This window comes from Puntigrus tetrazona, unplaced genomic scaffold (assembly GCF_018831695.1).
Source record: "Puntigrus tetrazona isolate hp1 unplaced genomic scaffold, ASM1883169v1 S000000815, whole genome shotgun sequence".
NCBI lineage: Eukaryota > Metazoa > Chordata > Actinopteri > Cypriniformes > Cyprinidae > Puntigrus > Puntigrus tetrazona.
Genome location: NW_025048417.1, coordinates 1 through 13,796, shown reverse-complemented (window position 1 = coordinate 13,796; position 13,796 = coordinate 1). Strand labels below are relative to the sequence as shown.

The 13,796-nt window shown below is 36.9% G+C and overlaps 2 protein-coding genes across 3 annotated transcripts; both read right to left on the bottom strand.

The window, feature by feature from the left end:
* Positions 1 to 64: 64 nt before the first annotated feature.
* LOC122335580 (phosphatidylinositol 4-phosphate 5-kinase type-1 alpha-like) lies at positions 65 to 9,771 on the bottom strand. 2 transcript variants are annotated; one of them, XM_043233423.1, is made up of 8 exons: positions 9,334 to 9,771; positions 6,863 to 6,904; positions 4,393 to 4,427; positions 3,142 to 3,222; positions 2,330 to 2,460; positions 2,002 to 2,119; positions 1,191 to 1,343; positions 65 to 1,101 (listed from the first exon to the last, which is right to left on the bottom strand). In XM_043233423.1, exons 1-8 carry the CDS (start codon positions 9,377 to 9,379, stop codon positions 778 to 780), a joined length of 930 nt encoding a protein of 309 aa, XP_043089358.1. In that variant the 5' UTR covers positions 9,380 to 9,771; the 3' UTR covers positions 65 to 777. The 2 variants fall into 2 exon arrangements, with proteins under 2 accessions (XP_043089358.1, XP_043089359.1); XM_043233424.1 differs by lacking the exon at positions 6,863 to 6,904 and having other exon boundaries at positions 67 to 1,101; positions 9,334 to 9,763.
* A 327-nt stretch (positions 9,772 to 10,098) lies between these two features.
* Positions 10,099 to 13,793, bottom strand: LOC122335581 (extracellular matrix protein 1-like; the record flags this gene model as incomplete). Its single annotated transcript, XM_043233425.1, has 5 exons — positions 10,099 to 10,585; positions 10,720 to 10,807; positions 11,229 to 11,446; positions 11,617 to 11,878; positions 13,597 to 13,793. Coding segments are annotated over 5 exons (936 nt in total), but the record flags the coding sequence as incomplete, so codon positions are not given.
* Between the last annotated feature and the right edge of the window lie 3 nt (positions 13,794 to 13,796).

Genomic DNA, 13,796 nt, shown 5'->3' with positions numbered 1-13,796 from the left:
AAAAAAAAAAAAAAGAATAGTATGTTGTGAATATTCACTATACACTAGGGATGCACCGAAATGAAAATTCTTGGCCGAAACTGAAAACCAAAAAAGAGGAAACCAAGGTCGAAAAAAACAAAACACCAAAAGAAATTATGCACGATTGCATTTATGGTTATGACTGTGTAATAACTTTACTAAAATCAAGGCATTGCAATCGCATAAATTAATCCTAAAGTTTTAAAGAATAAATCAATTACTGATAATTTAGCACACTGCAACAATGCACAGCATAAAATTACATTCACACTAAAATGTGTATCTTGACCCCACTTATGCGTACATTAAATTATAACGTATATGAATGAAATGTTGTAAAATGAAATGTTCATTTAGATGCATTTAGGTCAAGTGCATTTTTATTTTTTCTCTGTATGACTACTACAACAAAGGACATTCAGAACAAGTGCAACAATATTTTCTCTTTAGGCCTTCCAAAAAATAGTGCATCGAAACAAAGACTGCTATAGCCTATGTGTTAACTGTAGCACTTTAACAACAACAAATGCTCCAAGAATTGCCTTGCCTTTTTAAAAATGTCCGCCACAGACGGAGTGGGAGTGTTAAAGCGTATTTTCTGTGCCGCGTTCCCCTCATATTCCCTTATATGTCCATTTTTTGGCCATTTTTGTGCAAAAATTTTCCGGTGGCCAAATATTCGGTGCATCCCTACTATACACTGCACCAACATCTGCACATACTAATCATGCATTTTAAACTAGCATGCCATAACACTCACACACAAGCATGCACGCTCACCAGGCAGTCCCGCTGGATGGTTTTGGAGAGGGCGTTGTAGTTGTCTGTTTCTAGCTGAATACCCTCGGGCATATCCTGGATGAAATCCAGATCTTTGTAAGTGGGGACCCTTTTGTCTCTCTCTTTAGGGGAGGCACGCCGCTTGTACGTGGAGCCCTTCAGGTCGTACTTGAGGTGCATAGGCACACTGCGGGGCAACAGGTTATTCATCACAACGATACGGATGTTCTTTCCACCCGCCTGAACGCAATACAAGCCGTAAAACTTCGGGAGCAGCGTTCTCTTGTTCTGATTCAGATTCTGAGGAGAAGAAATAGAAAGAAAAATTCTGTAATTGTCGACTTAAAATGCTAGACCGAAAAACGTGCGCGCGAGTGAATAATACTCACCATGAAGTACCCGGGCAGTAGCTTCTGCAGGAACTCTGCCTCTTTGTGCTGCACTGTTTTGATAATAAACTCATCATCGCTTGTCACATAAAATATCGATCCGCTCGCTCCAGGGTTAGACAATTCAATCAAAGGGTCATTACACAGAGAGTACTGCAGACAGAAGAAACCACAAAAACACATCAGGGGGGAGAACGAGCTAATAAAATTATGTGTTAAATGGATCAATTGTTCTTTGCACATACTCCTTCAGAAATGATGGTGCTCAAGAAACATTTAATATTATCGTTATTACTAGTGCTGTCAAACGATTAACTGTGCACTGTGTATATGTATCATGTATATATTAATACACACATATAGCATACATATAGAAAATTTTTATTAAAAATTTTAAAGTATTTACATGCATATATTTATATTTATGTAATTTATATTACATATAAATATATTTAAAACATAAGCATCATTTATTTTGCTTAAATATCCACATGCATGTGTGTGCAATTAATTATTTTTTTCCAATACACGTTGGGACACAATTATTGGTACCCCTAGAAATATTTATGAGTAAACATCTCTAAAGTATTTTGCCATTCATATTCACAATTGAGCACTCCAGTGTGATATGTGTTACATATGATACATGTGGTGATATTTCTTAAATATGTTCTTGCTGAATAATATAATTAATTTCTTCAATAAAATTGTCTTTCTTACCCAAAAACTTTTAATGAAAAAGGTCATTAATAAATACATTTTAAATACATTTTTGTGAGACCTCAAAGAGTGTGTTTGTGGTTCAGCTAACCAGATAATCGTCAGGTCGAATGCCAAAGAGTTCTCTGAAATATCGGAAGGCGATGGGGGCGTAGGTCTTAAACCTGAAGTCACCATGGTGATGTGCCGGGGTCAAATTACTTCCTTCACTGCAGGAAGAAAAAAAGAGACAGGGTTATGAGTTTCTGTTTAATTGCAATGTTTATTATTTACGTAAATTCTAGCAGACTGCCCATGATTATTCAGTTAGATGTTTTAAAAGGCCAAAGACCCTGGCATCACTCTTGGTTTATAGACAAAATCGGCACACAGACGTATGTAAATACAGACGCGCAGGTGAGATACGTTTTTGCACACACCTTGGGAAGAAGATGCTCTCTACTACATAGAAGTCCTGCATGAGAACATCTCTCTCTGCTTTCTGACTGAGGCTGCCCACAGTGTGTGTGATTCCCAGCTGAATGGCACCTTTGAGGGCGGATGAGGTCGTCTACAGGTAAATAAAGCAGAACGCGTGAGAAACGAGCGCAAACAGAGAGGACAGACGGGAAACACTAGATACGGATCACAATGATTGTTTTAAATAACCTACAAATGAGCTGTTACGTAGGTGGTGTGGGAAGATGATGCATTTATAAGCAAAACGGCAATTTCCAGTAAAACAACTGCTGGAATGTGTCTTATTAGTGAGTGGGAGATATATTCTAGATATTTTCCACTTCTGACAATATTCAGTGCGTTTATTCAGTCGGCAGCAATATTTACCACATATGTAAAACGGATGATAATTTGAAATATAAAAAAACTAAATTAAAGCAAGATGAATGACTGAGTCACCGTGATTTAAGCAGACCATTTTGTGGGTTCACAAAAAGGAATCAAACTTAACTTTAAAACATTTTTGCTACTGAAGTTTAAATAGGAGACAGGAATAGATCTTAATACTTTTATTTAAAGGATGCATACTGTATAAAAAGGAAAGGCATCGGCCAAATAGACAGTACCTTAAAACAACAGATTTTTTACATCAGCATTTCAGAATGTGTCATTAATGTGTCTCTTTCCTTTCCAGCTCCACCCTTCGGTCTATTCCTCTTTTTTTTTTACAGCTCGGTTTCCCTCTCTCGCCCTTCCTTTTGTTATGTGAGGGCGCATCTGACTGCAAGCTGACCTTTTTGTAAGTTGTTTCCCCTGTGGGGTCAACTCCTCGGTGACCGATGGTCTTCTTCATACTCTGGGATGATCCCGGCCCCTATTTAGAGAGACAGAGACATAAATAAGTGACTGAAAAAGAAGAGGAGCAGAAGAAAACATCTGGTTTCGTGTTAACAGAGGGCCTCAACTCTATTTAGGTTAACTTTTTGTTTGTCAGGTGTTTCCCCGAGTCAAACAGTCACAGACATTCCTGTCCATCTGTTCGTCCTCTCACTCTCTTGATACAATGCGAATCTTCAATTGACAGTGCTCTCTTTGTTGTGCGTGTGTCTAACTATGTCAATAGTTGCCCTGTTTGAGCTCCTTCTCACATGACTGTTTGATCAACACAGTAACAGAAAGTCAAGCTTACTTCAGCCTACAGGGCTCACGTGTTCGCATGTCTCTACCAATGTCCAGCAACTAAAATACACTCAAACATGGATGAAACTGTGGACACTGAGCTGAGATTTTACAAGTGCTTGGCTAACAGATGCGAAAACAAGGAAAGGCTGACGTCTGTTTAGAGATGAAGCAAGAGGCTGTGCTATATTGTGCATAAATTCATGACCAAAGCGAAATGTTAACCATTCAGAGATCACTACATTTACTATAAGGTACGGCTTTAAAAGATCTTACTTTAACATTAAAATATTCCATATAATCTTGCTACTGAATTGTCATCGCTGACTATATGCAAAGCAGTGTATAATTCCAGAACAAATAATCACGAGTAAGCTCTTTTAATGAATCTACAAAACCTTCCTGATTCAAATCATCGTTATTTTTAATATATAACTTACTGAATCTTTCAGAAAGGCAACATAACTGACATCTGACTCACTTAGTGAACGGCAAGTCATCATAAGTTTCATTTAAGTCTACATGAAGATGGAATGAGTGAGTTATCTACCCTTTCACGAAGAAAATTATGAAATTTGAGGGAATTAATTCCATTTATTCATTGACCGGTTGCTCATATCACAACTGCAGGTTAAGCTGTTACACATTTACAATTTAGAAAACCGTGGTCCCCCAAAACCAAGAAAAAGCAACTTTGATTTCAAAAAGTTCAATTATTGCCAGTAAATCTAAAAATAATAGTTACATGATTTAATGTAGTGATGAAACAATGAACGAAACTGCAGACTCAGCACATTTATAGCCATTAAGAAATATGTTCTATGAATTACACAAACTGGGTAATCCAACATGAGATCAGTCTTACCTCCGTCATGGTCATCTTTCGAACTCCGCTGGATCCTTTGAGGTTGGAGGGAGAGAGAGAAAAAAAAATAAAAATGTATATTAGTTGAGTTCGAAATGGAAAAAACAAAATACAATATGAACTTCACAATTTCTGCCGTTTCGCTTCTCCAGCCTGAAGCCAGTCTCTTTTTACTGAATATTTTTACATTGAGTAGTCGATTTGTCATTCAGTTAGCCTATCTACAATCATATATATATTTTTTTTTTAATCAAATAATTGCAGGCTAGACAACAAAACAATTAGCCAAACCCTGAAACTTTAAAATGTAGCTCTGTACATCTCATATTCAAAATTTGTTAGTCATCTCTTCTCCAATAGAAAAAAAAGGTAAAGTTGTTACAAGCGGACAATGTCACAGGGGGCAAAATCTGTCATGACACCAGGGGTGCCAGACGCTCAGCAGACGGTCACAGCAGATGCTTGCAGATGCTTCACTCAATAAACAACACAGGACAAGATTCACAGTCGAAAAACACCCGGAGGCCTGAAATGAATTTTTTTATTAATGCGTTTTTGTATTTGATTCAGAACGATCGCAAGACAAAAGTTATACAACACTGCCTGTCGTCAAAATAGATTCAGATGCAATGACATAGTGATTTCAAGCCTGCCGAGAGTTTAATATTATTACACACAATTAAGATTAGAATCTGACCAACCTACAGAAATACTGTGTTGTACAATTAAGAAAAATATTGGTTTCACGTGGTGAATCTTTGTAACATATTCAGTCTTTTAAAAATACGGTATAATGATTAGATAAGAAAGTGATCTCATATATATGAGCGAATGTGCAAATGATCTAAAGCTCCCCTTTATGCATTTTTAATAATAAAATTAGCTCATACTAACTTAATATAAATTTAATTTATTAGTAAACAGGACAAAAAAAGTTAGCACGGTTTCTATGACCCATTTGCCAAAATTAGGATTAAAAGGATTAAAACTTTTTTAGTTAGGAATTGTTTTCCCATATCAGTCAAACTCAAAGGATTTTTGCCTCATGACTACCAGAGCCACTTTGCATTTTTGGGTGAAAACATTGCAGTGGTATCGTGATCATCTCCTTGGTGCGGATGAGACATATCTGCCCTTGCTGATAAGTACACCTAACTGCGTAATGAAAGCACGGAAGGTAATTCACCCATTTTTACATGCTTTGCCAACCACTGGAAATCATTGCAGTAACCAATAGCAACGGCTATTTTAAGTTAGGGTGAGGATAGATAAAGGTTATTTCAATGGCCAGCAGATCGAGATATGTGAAAGGACTTGTTATGTTGTCGCACAAGTCAAAGTTGAACAACATGAGAGATAGCATTCAACTGCTTAACTTGCCATCTTACCATGACGCGGACCAATACGCCTAAACACTGTAGCCACAATATGACCAAGTACAGTAGTACAGTATCAGTAGTGACAACTGCATTTAAATAGGGGAATTATCCCCTAAATTACATTTTTACATTGGATTAATCAACACCATTCTAACCAAAGCAAAGTTATGTAGTCTCATGAGGGTGGTATCTGATATTTTTGACCTAAGTAATCCTACAGAGACCAAAGACTGTGATTTTAACTAAAACACCGTCTACAGAGCAGTCAGGTTTTGTTTATGTGGGGAAGGTAGCTTCACAAAGCGGGCTCTTAAAGGGGTCGCCATGTCCACTTATTATAAGCAATAATTCTTAAGCGTACGGATTTGTTGCTTGGCTCATTTAGCATTTTATGGCGATAATAAAGTGGGCAGGCGCAGGTTGCAGCGAATCATTTATTTTGAAGATAACATTTTTGGATGTATTTATCATAGACATAATTATTATTTGCCATTTTTAAAAGCAAGATCTGGAAACACTGAGTCAAGACATGCCTCCCTTCTTTTTTGTTTCTTTAAACACAACTCATACGCTTTTACGTCAACAAACAGCCATTCAATTCAGTCCACTCCCATTAATCACTGAACTGTGTGTATGCAGAACAGGATTAAGCACAAAAAAGTTAAACAAACAAATTTAACCATCATTTTGGCAATCCTTCCAGTTTCAAGAGTGAGTTCTGTTCGGCACACGCACAAAATGGCAAATATGGGGAATTACTACGGTGTTTGAATGTGGTTGTCACTTCTGAAAGACGTGTGCTTGGCCTATGTAAAGACTTATCCGGTGTTTCAATGCCCAGGAACTGTGATATATTTACATGTTCCCACAGATTGCTGGACCCTTTCATCATCAGTCTGAAATATCAGTTCCTATTTCCATCTGCCTTAATTACACAAACACATGAGTCACAGTTACAGTTTTTAGTTTCAAGACATTCCACCGATCCCCCATTCATCGAGCTTAAATCGCCACTGCAAACGAGACCAGACAAGCCATTTTTGTTAATTGGCACTCAGTCTCACACAGCACAAACAGAGCCATGCATGTACCTCTCCGAGAGGCCAACAGCCTCCAAAACGGAGTCCTTAGATCTGTAGGGGTAAAACAGTTATTTCAATGCGGACCAAAGTGTCAGCACTTAGACCAGTGTGTGCTAAAATTATCCCCCTGAGTGGTTGAGAGACTGGACGGGTGTTTCATTGGTGGGTGAGTATAAGTGTTTGTTTGAATGGGTGGGTGTATAATGTTTGTTTGGATGGGTAAGCATTTGTCTGGGTGTTTTTTTGCTTGTCTGGATGGGTGTTTTTTTTGATGAGTGTTTGCTGTTTGTTTGGTTTGGTTGGGGTGGGTGTTTGTTGTTTGTTTGGATGGGTGAGTCTTTATTCAGATGTTTGAATGTTGGGTTGTTTGGACGAGTGGGTGTTGGTTGGTCTGTTTGGATGGATAGATGGATGGAAGAATGGGAAGATGAACAAATAGATGAGTGAGTACTGAATAGATGGAAGGATGGACGGGTGGGTGGTTGGCTACGTGAGCTGATGAATGGATGCACTGATAGACGGACAGGCGGTTCAGTGCAAGGGCGGATGAATACGTGGATGGGCGAATGAACGGTTTCCGAGAGAGAAATTTAGGTTGTCTCATAGTACTGACACATGAAACCAAAGAATTATAAATGTAGACTTTCCTTCATTAAAAACACACCGTTTTAACAGATTATGGCCTTGTTTTGCGTTAGATCCTTAAACCACAAAGCAAGTAAAACGACTACTAAGAGAAAACACATGGCTCATCTCTTGAGCTAGTCTATATTTAGGCCAAGCTTAAGAGATTCACTTTCTCTCAAGAGTGGTAGGGAACAAATCTTGTACCTCAACAACAAACAACACATTTGAGGTCATGAATTGTGGCATAATAAATTGCGGAGGTTTAGACTTTCTGTCCTATTTCATCTGGGTCGAGTGAGACGGTTTTTGTCCCATTTTCCCGTTTATATTTAGAGCAAAAGAACAGCCTGCGCCATCATCAAGTGTGCTTGTCTCTGAAAGCACTAAAAATACTTCCAAAAGAGCGCTAACTTTGTCCTAATGTGGGTTACCCACACAAAATACCATGATATTCTGAGCGAACAGACACAACCATCCAAATAACGACCACCTGATTGGCTTCAGCACCTCATACAAGTGAAGTCAATATATCCTTCATTTCCCAAGGGATGTTATTTTTACTCAGTGGTCAATGAAGACAGACAGAGAGTCGAAGAGAGTAACCACTCACAGGACAAACACCGTTAATGCCACTTACATCCAAATAACCATTTAACTAACACACAGACAAAAACTGATTCAAGTGTGAAAGAGACGAATGTATTATGACTTTGTCATGAGTTTCGTTACAAACTGTTGAAATAGATTCACAGTAAGTGACTAAATAACTTTAAACTCCAAAAGCAGTTTCCTGAAAATCTTAAAAAAAAAAAAAAAAAAAAAAAAAACATTTCTGAGGGAACTCCTTAGCTCTTGGTCAAACTCCTGACAAAAAGCTGTCATTCTTATATGAACCCTGAAAACACGTATAATTTGGCTTATTATGTGAATCACAAATTATTGCTTAATTAAACAAGCAAACCAATTTAACATTTTTAATTGTACTTTATTCAATATGTATGGGTGAGACTGTAAAGTACTAGCGCACAGGAAAACTTAAACCTGGGTATTTAGCTTAATTAGCATGAGCTAGTTAAATATTAAAACGATATAGGTATCGTTTTGTTGTTGTAGAGAAATTTGTTAATATTTCATATATTATGCCATTTCTGTCATTTCTCGTGACATTTAACAAACTGAGCGTTACAAAATGTACTAAAAAAACTCTGAGCAGCTTGGATACATTGGTGCAAACGCTAACATGTCTTATTTAAAAACAAATCTGTAATAAAAAAATAATAATAATCATAATTAAAAAAAACTAAATAACAAATGAACGTCTCGTGCTGTTGTTGAAACTCGACAACATGTAACGTTATAAAGAGAAATGTATATAGAATGGTTCATTTAACTGAGCAGTACGTCCAAAACAAGCCACTTTAATAGTAAACAGCCTAGATTATTTTTAACTGAATTATATGCATTATTATGACGCTAGGTTATTTATTTCAATATTAGCTCTGTTATTTGTTTGATATGGCTGAGCTAGTTAGCTTATAGCATATTAGCCACAGATCATCATCGATCTGGATTATTTCAGGAAAACCTTCACACCGTAGATCAACTCAGTTCAATAAATTACTCAAACACATATCCAATAAGCAACATACATGTTACGTTTACAAACTAATATCGACAATATATTACATGTATTTTTTTTCCGAACAAAAGGCTTGATTGAAGCCAGTAAACACACTGAATCAAGCCAGTGCTAGCAGAAACGGTGAATCCATGGCAACAAATCAACACTAAAACACACAGAAAACAATACACTCGACTCCATATCGCTATAACAAGATAATAATTTAATTTACCTGGAGGGGCGGATAAGCCCGTGTCGGGTGGACCGGCGGACGCCATTTTGATTCGGGTTTAGCGTCTGGACCCGATCCCTGACCGGAACCAGACAGACAGACTAGTGTCCGGTTCTGCTCGGTCTGACTCTCTGGCACCCTTTACTGACCCTAACCGAGTCTATAATCAGTACTACAAAAGCTTTTCTAACAACTCTCTACGCAGTCTATGATTAGATATCGTATTTATCCAAATAATAATGTATAAAGTAAATGATATATCCGCACTTCACATGTGTATACTGACGACAGTCTTGAATAGTGCACGTCCCATTAGTTTGGTTTGTGAAACAAACTCACCAAGCCTTTATGTACAGTGCTAAAAATAACAAAACTGTTCACAGAACAGATAACATCTTGGACAGGTTGAGCGTGCATGACATTTGAAGTCATTGCACACTGGGAGCAAAATAGGAGTTTAAATTTTAAATAATAAATCTAAAAGGTACGCGTTATAATGCATGTTATTTAAAAAGTAAAAAAAAAAATATAACTCACTGTGGAAAAAAACACCCTATGATTGTTAGCTGGTTTAAGCTGGTCTGCCAAAGCTGTTTATGTCAGGCTGTTTACGCCTAAAATGTAAGAAAACCACTCCTTCTTTATTGTAGTCTATTATAGTATTATAGTTATTATATCATTGTCTGAACGTGTTCACTATGTGTGCGTGTGTAGTACATGTGTGTGCTGTATATATATAGTAAATTATATTGGGTGAGAACAACATCCAATTACAGAAGACTTTTTATTTTTATATCTTATATACATATAATAATTTGTGGTCATTTTGGGAACAGAGGGGAAACGTTGTAAACAAAACATTTTGAACTGTCCAAGCAGTTTTTTCATATATATATATAAAAATGCTGAAAAATGTCTCTTGCTAATCTGTAAAAAGAGATTTTGCAATAAAACTGCATAGAAGACTAACAAAACGGTTTGCACAGTGTACATATATTACTTTGTTCAGCTCAAGTGTACATATATTGAAACGTCTGTAGAAAACCGATCCGCGGTCACAGCATCAGGGGTTCTGTCTGACTCAGACCAACAGAAGCTGAGGGCAGTTCTTCCTCCTGCTGTCTTTATCCGCCTTGCCGATATAGCGCAGGAGCAGCTTTGTGGCACATTTGACACGGTTTTTGATTTTGGGTGCACAGCAATGAGGTTTCGCCAGCTCCGCTTCACACACATCATTCAGGTGCATGTCGAGCTGTAAGACGATAATGCAGACAGTTTTAATTTGAAAGCCAGTGTTAAGATAAAGAAACTTGTTCTTGTTTACAAGTACATTTCGATTTATTAGGCATGTTTAATCATGCCTCAATCCAGCAATCTTGGACTCACCTCTGCCTCTATACATGCAGGTCTCTCCTCTAACACTAGAGGGCAGCACCGATCAACCATTTGATCCACAGAAAAAGGGAAACCCTTCCTGTGGGAGATAAATTAGATTAACTATTTTAGTATTTCCAGTACCTGACGCTTGGTGCGTGTTGGTATAACCAAAAATAATGCATTAGAATTCAATTAATAAAACTTTGCACATTAAAAAAGCAGACTTTTAGTTAAATATATATTCGGATATAGATTTTCCTTGTCCTTGAACCAATGTTTTGCCATGCAAAAGGTTAACCAATGCCGAGATTATTTTTTAACTATCGTTGTTTTGGCTAGATTTCACGGTCAGTGTTATCTGAAAGGAAACAGACAAACCTAAACACAGATAATAAAAGCACAAAAACAACAACATATTATCTCATAGAAATGTTTCGGTCAAATAAATGCCACGGCAAATAAATCATTCTTATTTGTGAGTTTGTTAAACATGCAATTTTGAATGAAGAGGGACTCACATGCTCTGAATAGCCGTATGCGTATGGCATAAATCCTGGAGGGTTGGAGGAGCAGAAGGAGGGCTGAGTTCTCCTTCAGTGGATCTATATTCTGGATCTGGAGCAGAAACTGCAAAACAGGAGTACAGCTCTTCCCCCTTCTTCTTTCCGCAACACTCAAACTGCCTTCCTTTGGCTTTCTTCTCATCTTTACAAAACCTATCCACCATCCTCTTCCACTGAAATCAAAAGAGATGAATATCGCTGCTTATTAGTCGAACGAGAAAAGGTTTTTTCTTTTCAGCTTAAAGGAATGGTTACATTTGCTACTTAGCTCTGATGTGTTCGATATAGTGGAGTGTTTTATGAGTTCAGACGCTGCGAGTTCAAATGTGAATCATCTCCGCACCTTCTTTTCTGCGCAGCGTTGTTCGCCCCTTTTCTCCTTACAGCACTGGTTGTATTCTCTCTCGAGGATATTGATTGCCTTCGATTGCCGGACCAGCCAGCCGTAGCCGGTGCGAGGAAGACACTTGGGCACGTATCGAGGTCGCATCTTGTGGTGAGCGCAGATGTGCGCTATGTTGGAGGAATCGGGGCGGCCGGGTGGAAAGCTGATGGATGGAACTGCTGTCTGCTTCATAAGAGCTTTTGGAGAAGCCACCAATGAGCTGAATGATTAAAGAAAGAGCAAGTTAATATTTTGTTCAGCGTTTATACATTGCTTATTCATTTTTTATTTAATTCTGTCTCTGTAAATCTGCTTATTTTCATGGTGGGACGAATAGGTATTTGTCATCACCGCTTAGTACTAGGAAAATTAGTACTTGAAATTTATTATTTTTATGGGTTGAGAAGATGACGTACATTTTTCTATCCAACTACATTTTTGTCTACGTTGAAAAAAATCTTATTGAAGTATTAAGGTGTCAAAAATCTGTTGGTATAATAGTCCAGTTATGTCTGGAACCCATTAAAATTGATTTAAAAACAAATTAAATACTTTTGATGTTTTGCTCTTCTTGGACATCTTTGCAAGTTATTTGCCCAATTTATAAAATAATCTCGTCTGGAACTGAAGTAACATCACACAGTTCAATATTAGAGGCTGTTGGAAATGTATAAGGTTTAGAAGACTCCGTTTGATATTTTGTTAAACATGAACTTTACGGATTTTAGTTTTTTTATTTATTTAGTTTGCCAAATTTGAATTTCAGGTGGCCCAACAATAAAATCTTGTATATACAAACCGATTAATACATTTAAAAGTGAACTTTTCAGTTTAGGTCACTGATTATTTGTCTTTTAATACTTTTACAATACCATACACAGTATCATGTGGCTTAACTATTAGAGAACATTTCCAAGATACGGCATGAAACTCATACATTGGCAGATTCTTATGGAAAAGATGCTGCTCTGTAATCTAAAAGTGTACTTTATATGGTTAATATTTTAAAATCGAAATAACTAACTAGATCAATTAAAGTTCTTGATTGCCTTGCAGATGAAACTATTGCTCACATGCCTTTCTAGTTGCATTAGTAGCCACATTGGGGTCTTCAGTCTGATACATTTTATCATTTTATCATTAAATCAAATCTGACAGTGAGCCATCTTGCATTACGTGTCATATTATAGAATTGGGGCAGAAGAGAGAGAGAAAAAAAAAAATAAATTCTTAAACAGTTTATTAAAAAAACATTTATTTTTAACGTTGTACAGAATTTATTTTAAGCAGTCTTTTCATTTTTTTTATGTGAGCATCTATCATCATGTGGCATAACCAATGTTGGGGGAAAAATTAAAATAGTTAGTAGTCACTTCAAAATCGAGTATATTTACTAGAGATCAATAACACAGGGTAATAAAGCTGAATGAAGAGAAGAACACCTCCCTTTTCTTAGTCATCTTGCTCATCTATGCTCTTTAATAAGAGTGTTCCTAAATATTCCATGTTACATGTGTGACCATTCCCAGAGGATATCTATGAAAAAGCTTGAACATACTATGTATGCATTTTACAATTTAAAAATACAGAGTAAAACGGTAGACCACATCAACGCTCAAGTTATTTCCATGACTGTATTCATTTAAAATAAAAAGTTTATTTGGGAAAAAAAAAAAAACAATTATATGACATCACATCATTTGTGAGGCGACTGTAAACTACATGCAAATGGAGACGTTATGAAACCAATGTGAGAACAGGGGGTTACAGAAATATATACCATAAAATAAGCTAAAAATGGTTTCTTAACATCTTTGTAATACTGAAATGTTGTTAAAACAAAATATATACTCGGGTAACATCACAGACATTTTTCTTTTTTAAATGCCCATTAAAAACTCAAACTAAAACACACTGTATACTCCAGCAGAAACCTACCCTTTGCAAGCACTGGGGTTAAATTTGAAGCCTTGAATCTTTTGAGTGTTGGCATTTGAGTCTTCGGAGACGACGTGATATGAAGTATCTGAAGCCTCTTTATCAAAACAGCTCCACCTGGCCTTCCCCTTCTTCTTACAGCAGAAGTAGTGACTGGTCTTAATAGAGAATTCCTCAGTGCAGAAGGCAGACAGACGCTT

Excerpts from the sequence above, each read along its gene's own strand:
- LOC122335580 (XM_043233423.1), bottom strand. The coding sequence starts at position 9,379 with ATGGCGTCCGCCGGTCCACCCGACACGGGCTTATCCGCCCCTCCAG. Across the intron at positions 4,428-6,862 it reads GCTGTTGGCCTCTCGGAGAG|GATCCAGCGGAGTTCGAAAG; the intron begins GTACATGCATGG and ends CCAACCTCAAAG. Across the intron at positions 1,102-1,190 it reads TACTGCCCGGGTACTTCATG|AATCTGAATCAGAACAAGAG; the intron begins GTGAGTATTATT and ends TCTTCTCCTCAG.